The sequence below is a fragment of the Charadrius vociferus genome, unplaced genomic scaffold, assembly GCF_000708025.1.
Source record: "Charadrius vociferus isolate BGI_N301 unplaced genomic scaffold, ASM70802v2 scaffold883, whole genome shotgun sequence".
Taxonomy (NCBI): domain Eukaryota; kingdom Metazoa; phylum Chordata; class Aves; order Charadriiformes; family Charadriidae; genus Charadrius; species Charadrius vociferus.
Genome location: NW_009647740.1, coordinates 1,000,076 through 1,013,534, shown reverse-complemented (window position 1 = coordinate 1,013,534; position 13,459 = coordinate 1,000,076). Strand labels below are relative to the sequence as shown.

At 42.7% G+C, this 13,459-nt stretch overlaps 1 protein-coding gene across 1 annotated transcript in view; it reads left to right on the top strand.

The window, feature by feature from the left end:
• The window catches only part of LARGE (like-glycosyltransferase), a 201,806-nt gene extending 194,792 nt beyond the window's left edge, over positions 1–7,014 (top strand). Inside the window, exons 13-14 of the mRNA XM_009881984.1 lie at positions 2,018–2,213; positions 6,429–7,014. Of these exons, the coding sequence (XP_009880286.1) occupies positions 2,018–2,213; positions 6,429–6,626 (394 nt within the window). The 3' untranslated portion in view covers positions 6,627–7,014. The remainder of the gene's footprint in view (positions 1–2,017; positions 2,214–6,428) is intronic.
• The last annotated feature ends 6,445 nt before the right edge of the window (positions 7,015–13,459 follow it).

The window sequence follows — 13,459 nt, the reverse complement described above, 5'->3', positions numbered from 1 at the left end:
CGTCAGTCACTCTGAAGAGGCAAGTAGATCATGTCTGGTATTATTTTGTTTGGTACATTCAGGTCTATTCCTTCCTTTCTGGTTTGTTTTGTCTCTTCAGTCTCACTTCCATATTATTCCCTCGTTGTCTCTTCCCAATTATTATTTTTTCCCTGCTGGTCAGCTCTCTTGACTCACAGAGGTTATGCTTGAGCTGCTGTAGCTGCTTACACAGATATCCCCAAAAAGGGTGGAAATAAATTGATGGGGTTTATGGTTAGTGTCCTGTTCCCCCCGTTTAAATCGGTGGGAAAGTGTTACTAGAACAGCAGCACCATTTAACGGCTTCTCTGCAGGAATCTCTCAATTAACCAAAGTTTGTATGGGGCTTTGAAGATACAAATCACTTTGTAAGTGTTTAGTAGTCATTATTATTATTATCATTATCATAATTAATTTCAAAATGCCGGAGGTAGGATTTTAGAAGATACAGCATCCATCACAATCCCATATCATTTTAAACCCCACATTGCGATTGTATTTTTTTCCACCATAGACAGCTGCCCATTAGTGACTGGGTAGGTTACCCGCTCATTTCCAAAAGAGACCAAGAAAAGGGATGGGCTTTTTGGAGAGGATTCCAAAGGGCATTGAGGGTTGTAAGCATCTTTGTGAAACTGGGCATTGGTTTCTCCTAATCTCTAGAGAATTAATTCACTGTCACCTTTTTTAATTCAGAAGGGCTTTGTCTTTGCAGGTCCCCAAGCCAGATATCTGAAAGTGATGCAACCTGTTTGCAGTTTAGAAATGCAGCCTTCAAAGGACCATGCATTACCTGGGACCCCAGTGCTATCCTAGTAATTCTGTCCTCCTGCACCGCCCCTGAACAAGGGGAGTCAGTGAAGCTGAGCCCCTCTCTCTTTTTCCTGTTACAACCCATGCAAATATACAGTCCAAGTGAAAACGCCTAGGTTGTGATTTTACGTCCCTGTTTTTAGCAATGGCTCGCAACGTTACGAGAATTTCTGGGTTTGAAACATTACCTCAGGTCCTAATTCTGCAAATATTTAATGCTCAAATCCCTTGACTTTCAGCACATGAGTCATCCCTGTGAATTCGATGTACCTTACATTACAGACTGGCAGGATGTTTGTTTTGTCCCTTCTGTTACACATCTCGGAGCGCTCTAATACAGATGGCCTGCTATGCCTTTGTTTCATTATTTAATCTGTGAGTCTGCAGAAGGAGCCTGTCTCATTGATTTTTGGAAAGGTGTAAGAAGAATAAGTGGGCGAGAGAGTCATTGACCCTGGCACTAATGGGGTGGATTCAAGCTGTGCTTGGAAGAGACCTGCTGTGACCTAAACAAGATTAACGAAGTATAAAAGGATCTTTTTCTGTAAATCAAATTGATTACCTTCCTGAGGATCACATGGGTGCTCCCCACAATGTAGAGACTACAGCAGAAAGCCTTTATGTAATCTTTTACTTAATAATTTAATTATGCACTTCGGCTCCTGCCATAGTAATAACAGTAATTAATAAAATGGAACATCGATCCAGAGCTGCAGGTGTATCTCATACAAATCATAAAATTGCATATAAAACAGATCGTGAATGTCACTGTGGCGTAGAAATAGCTAATTTTAGGGACCTTATCTGAGCTACAGAATTTCACACTGATTTTAGAGCACTGATACAGCCGCTCGGTTGCTAGGAACAAGACACAGCACTTTGTAGGGCAGATGAACTGTCTGTGTACTTTGTAATTGTTTCTCACATTAGCATTAGGTAGTGTTTTCACACTATCCTTCACCAGCTTGATGTGTTTAAGCACTGAGCGCATAGAGGCTCTGGGAAGCGTGCTGGAAATAGTCCTAGAAATTGCCTCCGATATGTCCTGGAAATGATGATGTGAACTGTAAGCTAATGGCCTTATTTTTGAGCATTTCATCTAACAAGTAACGTTTTGTTGCCTTGCCAAGACGCGTTCTATCTAATTGCCTCCCCACCTCCCTGCCATTTATGTCTGTTTAAGGTATCACGTCTGGACGAAAGGGCATGCGCCAACGAACTTTGCCAAGTGGCGGACAGCCACCACCCCTTACCGCGTTGAGTGGGAAGCAGACTTTGAGCCATACGTTGTTGTGAGGAAGGACTGCCCGGAGTATGACAGGCGGTTTGTTGGATTTGGCTGGAACAAAGTAGCTCACATCATGGAACTGGATGCACAGGTGAGGAGACGACGCCTGCATATCTCACCCAGGGCTGGGCAGCAGAGTTGTTAAATGAAACCTGTGCTCTGCAGAAAGGCTTCAGGCTTTGCATCACCGAAGTGCTCATTTGGCCTTACTGAGCTCCTAAACGAGTGCCTCTTGAGTTGGGAACACTCAGTTTAGTCCTTGTCAAGCATTAAAAGGAGAACTGAGTCTGAGTTAGTTTATTTGTCAGTTGTTGCCTCGCAGTGGCACAGTCCCTGCAGTTCCCACCTCCTGCCCAAAAGCGTGCCTGAGCATTGCCGCATTTGTTGCCAGCCTCATCACCTACTAGGGGATCTATAGACCTAGCTGGAAGTTTTTCAGTTAAACAGAGGTTGGTGAGTCACAAATGCTAATTTAGAATTCAAAAAGCAATCTTAAGCTAAGCATCTTCAATTTCTGGCCCGGATTTACAGTGCATCTCTGCAAAGCCAAGGACTTTGCATTTCCAAAGTCTCTGGCTGTGGAGCAGACTCCAGAGGATCCAGGTTGCCAGGAGCAGACTCTAGAGGATCCTTGGGCTACCTGCCCCTTGGATCTGTAACTTGGGATGGAGCTTCTGAGCAGAATACATAAGAATAGGGGTGCAGAGAAATCTCGAGAGTTCCAGACTGGCACTAGAGCTCTCAGAGCTGCCAAGATCCCTGCCACCGACCTAGATCTTAGAGGCTGGCAGTGACTATGGCTCTGTGGGAGCCCGGTGCTTCTGCTCACTGAAATGGCAGGGTTTGCATCTCCCTGCTGTTCTTGGATGTCAAGCTAACCACTGTGCTAATCAGCAGGGTCTGGGTCATGGCATTTCTTTTTAGTTTGTGTTTGTTTGATTTTTTTTTTAGTTTGGTTTCAGTCCCAGTTTCTGAACTAGTAGCATTTCATGCTGACCAAAACCCATGCTTTTTGGCCATCTCTATCCTCCTATGCTGGCTTCTGCTGTGGATCTGGAATATAGCTGATCCTTCTCTGCCCACTTCTTACCAGTTTATGTGAAGCAGAGTGGCACAGGGTATGCAGCAAGTTACTGGGAGATTGTGTGGGCTGCAGTGTATTTGTATGGAGGCACATATGGGGGAGGGATATTTTCTACTTCTGCTTACAAAACCACACGGTCACCTTGGACTGACAGCCACTTGCCCTCTGCAAAAGGGCATTCCCAACAAATTGGCACCTTCTTACATTGAGAAAAAATTATTACAGACTAGAAAAAAAAATTGTCCCTTATATTATTGTTAATAATAACACTTGGCTCTGCTATAGCACTTTAATTTTCCAGTGCACTTTCCAAACACTAATCAATTAACCATCAGTTGTGGAGAGTGCCAGTGTAATGATTTATTATTTGTTAATCTGGGTAACAAGGCTTATGTTCCCGCTGGCAGCTCTCATCTAGCACTCAAGATTTAACTCTTCTGTTCAGAGACATTTGTCCAGCGTATAGATTCACACATGGGAAATGGGAACATTTTTCAAATTTGATAATAGTGCAGATATTTTAAATGGCCATTGGGTTGGAACTAACTCTGGGGAATTGTTTTTCTCACTCTTCCAGCCTTAAAAACATTCTCACGTTGAAAGGAAGTTTCATTTTCATCTGTAGCAACATGGGTATTGGCCTGTGCTCCCACAAAATCAGCCTCCCCCTATGGCATTCCTCTGCTTTGGGGTGTCCACAGATCAGGTTGCTGCCAGCTGCTTGTCTGGCTTCATTACCAGCAGGCAGAAGAGCTTCTCAGCTGAATTATTTCACTGCTCCTCACAACTGTGGTGTCTGTCAAGAGAACTGTTTCAGACTCCTTACCCAGGGCCTGTGCCACTGCCGTCCTTCAGAGCATCACACTGTGTGGAGATAATCATCATTGTTATTCTGGGGGCATGCAGATGTCCACTGAGCTGGATGCTGTACAAATACATAGATAACGACAGTCTCTGTCTAAAGAATTTATAACCTGTGAGGCAGGGACAGGGGTTCCTGCAAGCGCGTTGCCTTCTCAGCAGACGTTTCCTTATAGTAGAGGTGGGCCATTAGGAAGCCTTTCCCTGCTCTTCCAGTGACTGTGGAACTAGACTGTGAACAATCCTTTTTCCAGGACCCCAGCCCAGCATCTTTCAAAGGGGCTTATTAGCAGCAGCCTAGTAAGTTTTTGGAAGGCTTTATGTGCCTGAAGGCCTTTCAGAGGGATGGGAGCACCGCTGTGCTGAACAGTTTACACTGCAGAGCATAGACGGTCCCTGACCTGCAGGATTACAGACTTGAGATGCAAACAGAGAGCAAAGAAAAAATTGTATGAGGGGGATGTATCTTCCTCTGCAGCTTCAGCCTTTAGTTTTAGGGTCCCATAGAGACCTATTTTGTAGTTTGTAGTTTATCAGCTCTCCTCACTCCATCATGCCAGCCTTTGTTTATGCATTTGGTTCCCCATTAGTTCTAAGTCTCTTCCAGCTAAATGAGTTCTGCTTGTGAGCATCAGATTATTTTCTTCTGGCTCTACCTTTGTCACCCCAAACAGAAGCTCAGAGGAGCCCATTCCCATATATGACAGCACTGTCATTTGGCAAAAAAATTTACCACTTTAACACTGTCTGGCAAGGAACAGGCATTCCCATAATGAGAAAGGAGCAGCCATAGCATCTGCCCCTAGCTGCCCAACACACTACTGTTTCATAGGTGTCTCTTGGACAACACTTTGGGCTGACCGATACCACTGCCTGAGTTGGGAAATGGATCCACATTGCGTTCTGCTCACTTCTTTCCATTTTATTTGGGCATCATTTTGGGCTGTGTTGCTCAAGCACTTGGTTTCTAGTAACATCATAACCCAGGAGTTTTCATTCTTTTCCAGGCTGATCATATTTTGTTAGGTGAGGAAAGATTTATAAGCGCAACCCTGATGTTTATTAGCACAAGTGCACTCTCTCCCATAAATCTCTTTCCGTAACAGAATGTTTTTGGAATACCGTGCCTCTGTGCTGCAGATACTCAGTGTCTCTGCACAAACTACTATATCTACAAGTGACGGGACTTTGCAAACCAGGGAAAGTTGTGCACTGTTTCTTTTAAAGCCAGCATGCTCTGTGGCTATTGCTTCTCTGCCCACAGTCTTCTGCAGAGATGGTCAATGAGTTGTAATCAGCAACAGTTGTAAATAGAAACTGTGTCAGGACAGTAGGAAATTTGCCTGGGGAGTCTTTGAAGTTTCTTTGTTGTTGGCTTCCCATACAAGTCATATTTTTTGAAATTTCATATGAAAAAAGAGGTAGTGTTGTAGTAGTTAGGGTACTTCACCTGGCCATAGAATACTGAGGTTCACATCCCTTTTCTGCCCATTTCCTTGCAGGAGGAGATATCTGGTTCTTGCACATCCTGCACTAGTGACCTTCCAGCTTGTCAGAGAATCAGTCTTTGTTGAGCTTTGCTCTCATGGTCATATATTTAATTATAAAAATGGAACAAATCTAACAAGAATAATTGGGCCTTAAATGAACCATCATTTTTTAACAACAAAAATTGTCAAAGAATTTGGTCAGATAGAAATAAAGAGAATGAGTGATGTAGTTTTAGAGGAGAGGGGGAATTAGCACAGTATCATACTTTGTGAAGGAGAACTTAATTTGCTTAAAACCTTCTCAAAGCATATGGAACTAGCAGGTCCATTTTCACATTTCGCCTATAAAAGATATCATATTCTCACCTCATTTCAGGTTTATAAATAGTTTTGGACAGTTTTGTCGCTGTAAGTATCTTCGCATACAGGCAAAGCAACATATGTAGTGCGGTGGATGCCTTTGTAAATATAGCTTACTCCAGCATCCCAAGCAAGATAAATTGTAGGGGCAAAAGCATGCTTTTGCATGGACACCTGAGGCTCGTGCTGGGTGCATGAGTTGGTTGCAAGCACACTACTACCAAATCTGTGCTGCAGACATGGCTTCAGACATGCCTTTTGTACTGTTGCCCCATCATTTGGCTTATATGGAGTAAAACATTTCAAAAGGGAAAGTTAATCTTTCATAAAACCAAGAAAAAGCAACTTTTAAAAGAAGAAGGCTTATTTAGCATATCTGTGTGGGTTTGTTGTTTGTGAGACCCCCGCTGCACTGTCACATGATGGAGCATGTTTGATTGTGGAGGTGCGGGAGAGATGCGTTGCGAGAGGGCTCAGGAACACCCTCACAGCCGGTGTCTTTCTCCCTCAGGAGTACGAGTTCACAGTGCTGCCCAACGCCTACATGATCCACATGCCGCACGCCCCCAGCTTTGACATCACCAAGTTTCGCTCCAACAAGCAATACCGCATCTGTCTCAAGACCCTGAAGGAGGAGTTCCAGCAGGATATGTCGCGCCACTACGGCTTTGCAGCCCTCAAATATCTCACGGCAGAAAACAACAGCTAGCACAACAGAGCCCGTGTGCGGGAAACAGGGACACCGGAGGGAGGAGCCACTCAGCGTTTGGGGTCCGGTCTTCAAACTTCAAACTGAGAAACATTTTTGGTTTTTATATCATACCCGGCAGTTCTAACAGTAGAAATTTGAAGTGACATGTCTTCGGACTATGCTCGTTCGCCCCTTCCCCGGTTATCCCCGGCCTTTCAGCTTTAGCATTCGTGAGGTGCCAGGGAGAAGGGGCCGTCCGCGTGCCCGCCGAGCCGCCGGAGGTGGGGACTGGGCAGGGGCTGGGAATGCACTCTGCTCTCCTAACTGCAGAGCAAAGACAAACCTTCAGAATATAGGATTTCATGTTGCTATTTAATAATTTGACATGCTTTTTATCTGTAAAGGAAGATCTTCGGGTCTCTGTCCTGTGAATTTCAAATCTGCACTACTCTAAGAGGGAACTTTTACCTGTGAACTTTCACAGGGGCCCTGTTAACATGGATGACCTTGTTAATGCAGGATGAGCCAAAGGTCTGAATTAGCCTTGAAAACGAAGGGGACGCTTATACAATACTGCACTCCAGAGAAGGTGTGTTACTGGTTTAGGTGTATACATGATATCAGTTGGTCTTCTGTTCTCAAAATAGTTGTTTTATCAGGAAAATCCCCTACACCCCACCCTGCCTTTTCCCCAGTCCTAAATGCTGCTCCTTTCCTTGCCAAGGAAATGTCTCCCTTGTGTTTCTTTCCCATCTTCAGTTCTGGTGGTCCAGTAAAGAAGATCAGTAGCTCTGCCAGAAAGTAAACAAAACTTGTCAGTGTAAGGTCTGTTTTCACCAGAGCAACTTGTTCATGTGTGTCTCGTAAAATAAAGGGCCTGGCTGTAACTGTATCTTTTTCAGGCAAGAATTGGATTTTGCCTATAAGGCATGTTGTGCGGGGGGATATTGATCTGTAGGCTCATTTCAGTGCAGGCCCGTCCGTGAAGGCATTGGGCCTTGGGCTTTAAGTGGACTTCTTTGCTGAACAGGGAATATAAACATGGCAACTAGTAGCCTTGGTGCTCTCCTGCTGCCTGCTGCAAGGTCTCAGAACTACTTCGTTAAAGGAGTTTATAATTAAAAGGAGCAGAACTGTTAGGAATAAACTCCTCATTCGAGGGGGAGAAAAGAATGTCTTGGGAATCTGAGTGTGAGTGTTTGCTTGAATGTGGGCTGGTCAAGTTCACAACTTCGGTACACATGGGAGTATGCTGGAGAGCGGACAGGAAACCTAACAAGCAAAATGCAGAAAACAAGACACTGGACTTTTTACCATTTTCTTTATTCTTCAGTATTAATGTTGTGTTTACATGGGATGAAGAGATGAGATTTAATGCACTACCCCTTGCAGGGCTATTTGTAATTTCTGTTGCGATGTTAATAGAGAAAGCAGAAACAACTCAGTGAGAAATGCGTCTGTCTCCCTACCCCAGATCCCCATACAACCACGCGTACCAATACCACTGCCTGAGTTGGGAAATGGATCCACATTGTGTTCTGCTCACTTTTTTTCCATCTTGTTTTTCAGCCACTGGACCTTCTACTTTTCTCCCCACCTCATCCCTCTAGAGCTTGGTTTTATTTCTAACCTGACATTTCGTGAGAGCTTTCTGTTACGGTGGAAACCACGCGGTTAAACCAGACATTTAAACTACAAATATCAGTTCATTGTGCTGTGTATATATAAGAAAAGCCAAAAAAGGCAACATCTTTGACAAGAAATAAAAAGGGGTGGGAGGCTATGTGTAATTTTTACTTTTTCCTCTGGGAGTGTTGGCTGCATAAGAATACATCACTGCATAATTTTCCAAAATGCTTTTTCTTCTGTTCTTAATGGTTTTATGTAAAGATTTACATAAAAAGCTGGGAAGAGCTGCGAAGAAGTGAAATGAGTGCTCAGTCCTAGCTGAGATATATTAAAAAAAAAACCAAAACAAAACAAACCACAACAAAATCTGAACTCCCCAAGTCCCATATTACTCACCGTTCAGAGCCCAGGTCACTGTGCGTATTGAGAATGAGAAGAACCCTGCAGCACAAAGTCCTGTTGATTAGCTAATGTACAGAACGATATCAAAAACTGATCCTAAGAGAGGCTAACACTGGTTGTACCTACATAAAATCTCCAGTCAGATCTTCAGTGTGGCCACCGTTACGTTTCATATATATTAAAAACTTTGATTTCCAGATGTACATTTCTCCTTGGCCTAACAGTGCTGCCCAAGGATGGAGTGGATTGCCCTGCAGCAGCGTAACCTGTAGCACGGACCTGTACATTATTTGGATGTGCCATTATCAACACGAACATTGTTCTCTCCTCGCTGGTCATGAGATGAGAATGGGGGAGAAGAGGGGGAATCATTTGCTACTTGCCTGTCTGTACAGGGAGTCGTGGGACCTCCTGGGTAGGCTTAGGTGTGCTGGCTGGTGTAACCAGCTCAAAGATTAGTAGGAGGTTCAAAGAGCCCCTTTTTTTTCCCTTATAGACACTGTACTGACTTGTATCTGTCATGTCATGTTTGTCTATGTGCTTCATAATTTGGGAGGTGTGGGGCTTGGTTTTTTTTAACACATTTCAGCCAATTTACATGATAGCAAATTAGGATTACATGCCTGCCTGTAACTGCCAGGGCTCCTCCAACACGGTGAAAAAAACACCACCGACAACGACAAAAATCCCCAACTCAGTTATAACACTGTCTTCCAGTCCTCTGCTGTAGTAGCTATTTGCTAGCAACTTTGTTACTTAATTCTCAGTTTTCTCCTGAAGTCTTCAAGAAATATCAGATAAACCTGGTGACTTAATGCCTTTGATTTATTGATTTGTTCCACCAACTTCTCTCTTGAGCCTTCAGTCTATGACCTCTCCTTATCTTTGATATTTGGAAAGTGTGGGTCTCTCATTTAGATATCACTCCAGCACCCTCTCTGGTGAAGACTGATGCAAATAAATCATTTAGATTCTTGGCAATGTCCTTATTGTCTTTAATTGTTTCTTCTACTTACTGTTTGGGGTGGCCTACCAGTTATCTCCAGTTTTCTGGTTTTGGTGTACTGAGCAAATGTGTATTTTCAGTTTTAACTTCCTACTATTTGCTCTTCAAATTCCCTCTTAGCTTGCTCAAACTTCATAGTAACTATTACATACCTTCCTTTCAGCTTTACAAACTTTTGTTTTCCATTCTCTGAAGGTTTTCTATTGAGCCTGAATAACTTCTAAAATTTCCAATTTAGTCCTACCAGCATTTCCTTGTCCTCATCTTCCATTTATCTAAGGGAATACCATACTTCATGGCTATTTATAAGCTCTTCTCGTTTTTAATCTGAGGATTTCAGGTTTTCTTTTCTTTTTATTTAGGGCCTCTGATTCTTTCTTTAAAAGCAAAAAGGTTGGGGTTTTTTTAATTTTTTATATCAAATATCACCCTACTAGGTTTCGGGAGTTTGTGTTTTTCTCTTTAACCTTTTTAAATGCTTACCTTTACCCAGTCAAGGAATCAGAAATAAAATCCTACAAAGTTCTTTTGTTCTTCTAATTCAGGCTCTTATCTTCACACATTTTGTTCTGTGTCTCCATTTTCCCCCTCCATGCCAAAATATTGACACATGGGAGTCACTGCAAACTTTTCAGCCCCGTAAGCCCCTTCCAGCACCAGAGCCTGAACTGTGTATTTCCCAGCACCTTCAGACATCTCACTGTATTTCACAGCACTTTCTGACATCCCACTACATTACAGACATAATTATTATTCCAAATAATAATCTGCTGGCTGGCACCCGGTCGTATTTTTGTTTCATGCTTCTTCCTTTGATATAACAGGCTTTGCAAGTTTAAGTTTTGGGAAAAGCACTTGCCTTTATTTAATGCCTTATTGTAACCCTCTGATATGTTTCCATGATTTCTCTCTGTTGTCGTAGTATATACCTTCAAGTGTTTGGCTGTAGTTTCCATCCTATCATTTTCTGGCTAAGAGTCATCTACCATTTGCCTACCTGGCAGACCTAGAAAACGTCTTTGTTTATCCTGAATAGTCCTTAGTATCTATCAGATTTTTTTCCAAGTCCTACTTTCAGTAATTCCTTCCAGCCCTGCTAGTTTCCTGTTTCTGCTTCGTAATTTGCAATTTTTATTCTGTTTGTAATCACCATCTTGGACTCAGTCACATAATGGAATTCGCAGCTGTACCTGCAGTTCTATCATTTTTGTTAGACTAAGTATCAGATATGCTCACATTATTCCTAAAGTACTGATTTTTTTAGCCGGTAGGCTTCATGTGGTTTGTATGTAAATCATAAACTGCATTTTGCTTTTACTGCGACAAGTGGAGGCACTTTGTAGTGTTATTTGCAGTAGCTGCTGCAGCAGAGTAAGCCCTGTGTTGGAGGGAAAAGCACAAAAACCTTGTCAGAATTGTAGCTACTGTTCCTCTCCACAGGGGAAAATAAGGCCCTAGCACAGCTGAACAGTTTTATAAATGCCCTGCAGAAAACACATTGCACATTATTTTCTGGTAGGTATAATCGTATATCGTCCAATTAAATATGAAAAATACATTTTTAATGTTCTCATTTTTACATGCAATTCTATCCGGGAGATAATGCATTTCCTTCTGTATCGTGCCAGTTTCCCCCATTACTCCAGCCTGCCTAATAGCCCCATCTGTTTTTGGCTGAGAAAGATTAATGACCAGCAGCACTGGGAGTCCTGGCAAATCAGCGGAGATATTACTCTTAGGCATTGCCCAGGACATTCCTTCCTGCTCTGCCGGATACGGTATGGGTGTTCCTCAGGTTTCGGTGCAGCAACAGCAGAACGCAGCAAGCTCAGCAAGTGGGGTGAGCATCATTATTTATGGACTTCAACAAGGTCTAATACATTAGATGGTGGGAGTGCAAACAAAAGAATGTATCATTGTTAGCTCAAAAAAAAAAAAAAATCAGTTTTAGGAAAAGAAAGCAGCTAAGTTTTTGCAACTCCAGTAAGTGAGATTGGAACAAATAAGTCACTAGCAGACAATGACAGCCAATAACCTGGTATTTCCACTCTAGTATTGAAAATGCAGAAGCATTGATAGCTAAATTAAGTCATTTTTACTGTAGTAATTCATAATGTATATTTAGATGGTGTGTTTATATCCAAGCACTTAAGTGAATAGGGGATTGTTTGAAGATTGTTTCTTTGGTTCACACTGTAGAATTAAGTTTGGAAAAGCTTCTGGCTGTGTTTTTATGGCTCGGGATATGCTTACAAACCTGGATTTAGAAATACCTCGCTTTTATAGGAATTTGTTTTCATCAGTAGTTCTGTATTCCCAAAACAAGACACAAAATCCTTTAGAATTTCAAAAGGAGCTTTGTACACGTCAGTTGGCTGGGACGTTTTCCTCCTCTTACGAATACTTGGGATTTGGGGATTGTTTGCTCTGCAGAGTAGAATTGTTATGGTCAGTTGAAAAAATAATCTGGGAATTAGAAAGCCAGCCAAATGGTTATTTGTGTGATAGATCATTTGAATGTATTTGTCCAGACATGTTAATGGGTACTGCAATGGAAGTGTTAGCTCATTGAGGGTGTCAGGATGCAACAGATCTGAAACCCAGGCTAAGAGCTTAGTATCTTTTCAATTGTTCCGTGCTACAGTTTCCCCTCATAGGATGAGAACAGCTTCCTGTCTCCCAGCTAATAACTGTTTCTGTAGGGTTAAAGTGTTCTAAACCTCTGCAATGTGGATCCACAGGAAGCCACTGTGCAGGTGACAAAGGCTGCATTTGAGCTCCATGGTCCATTGCCATGAGATACAAGTTTTCAATCCAAGAGAAATAGTTCTGAGCTGGGGGTAATTCTCCGATGAGGCGTGTAGACACCACTCTCACCAAATATATTCGAGAACATACGAGGCGAAGTAATTCAAGCCAAGCTAAGCCTATTCCTCAGTATTATGGCAACATAATTCTGACAATGGACGTGTGAATTTTCAACATTAACCATTATATCTCAAGACTCCTGCTAAGGCTGCAAAATCAGTCATGTGGAAATTACAGGATGTGAGATTTCAAGTTGCTGGTGGAGCTGGTGATTTGCTCATACAACTTCTGTCTGTCCCCTGGCACATATGTAATAGGACATAGTCTCTCCACAATCATTTGCTGGGATTTTTTTCGAGAACTCCTCTTTCACTCAATGCACAGAATGGATGGTACTCAGGGAATGAAGCAGGTGGGTGATGCTTCTTTTTACTTTTGCTCTCACTGAGCTTTTCGTAATATGATAGCTGCCTTGATTCTAAGCAAAACCAGACACTTTTTTTTTTCTTTTTTTTTCCAAAGGATAGGTTTAAACTGTGGTTTAGGAAAATCAATTATCCCCCGTGCTCTCAGGCTTTCCGAGCAGAACGCCTGCAGTTCTGTTCTGCAGGCTTTTCTTGTGTGGAGGGATCCTATGGAGCTGATGGAAATTACACACTCGGAGGCCTTATAGCACTCACCCCCAACCTGTGAATGCTAACAGCTGAACATGCAAGAGTGATGAATCCCAGCTCTGTCCAAGCATGTCTGCTCCCCCTTTGGGAGCACTCTAAAGGCTGCTGGCACAGTCTGTCAGGTAAGCAGTGAAAAGATGGAGTAAATAATTGAGGGGGCATGAGGGGTTTGCTCTAAGTAGCCAAATTTCCAGAGGAATGAGGAAGGCAAAGGCATTCTTAGGTCCCTCAGAAGATCTGTTTGTAGGATATGTGGGTTGGACTAAGCTCATTCTGGATCTGTGTTCTTTCTTATCTAACACTGGCCAATGTGGACCACCTATAGTAAGTTC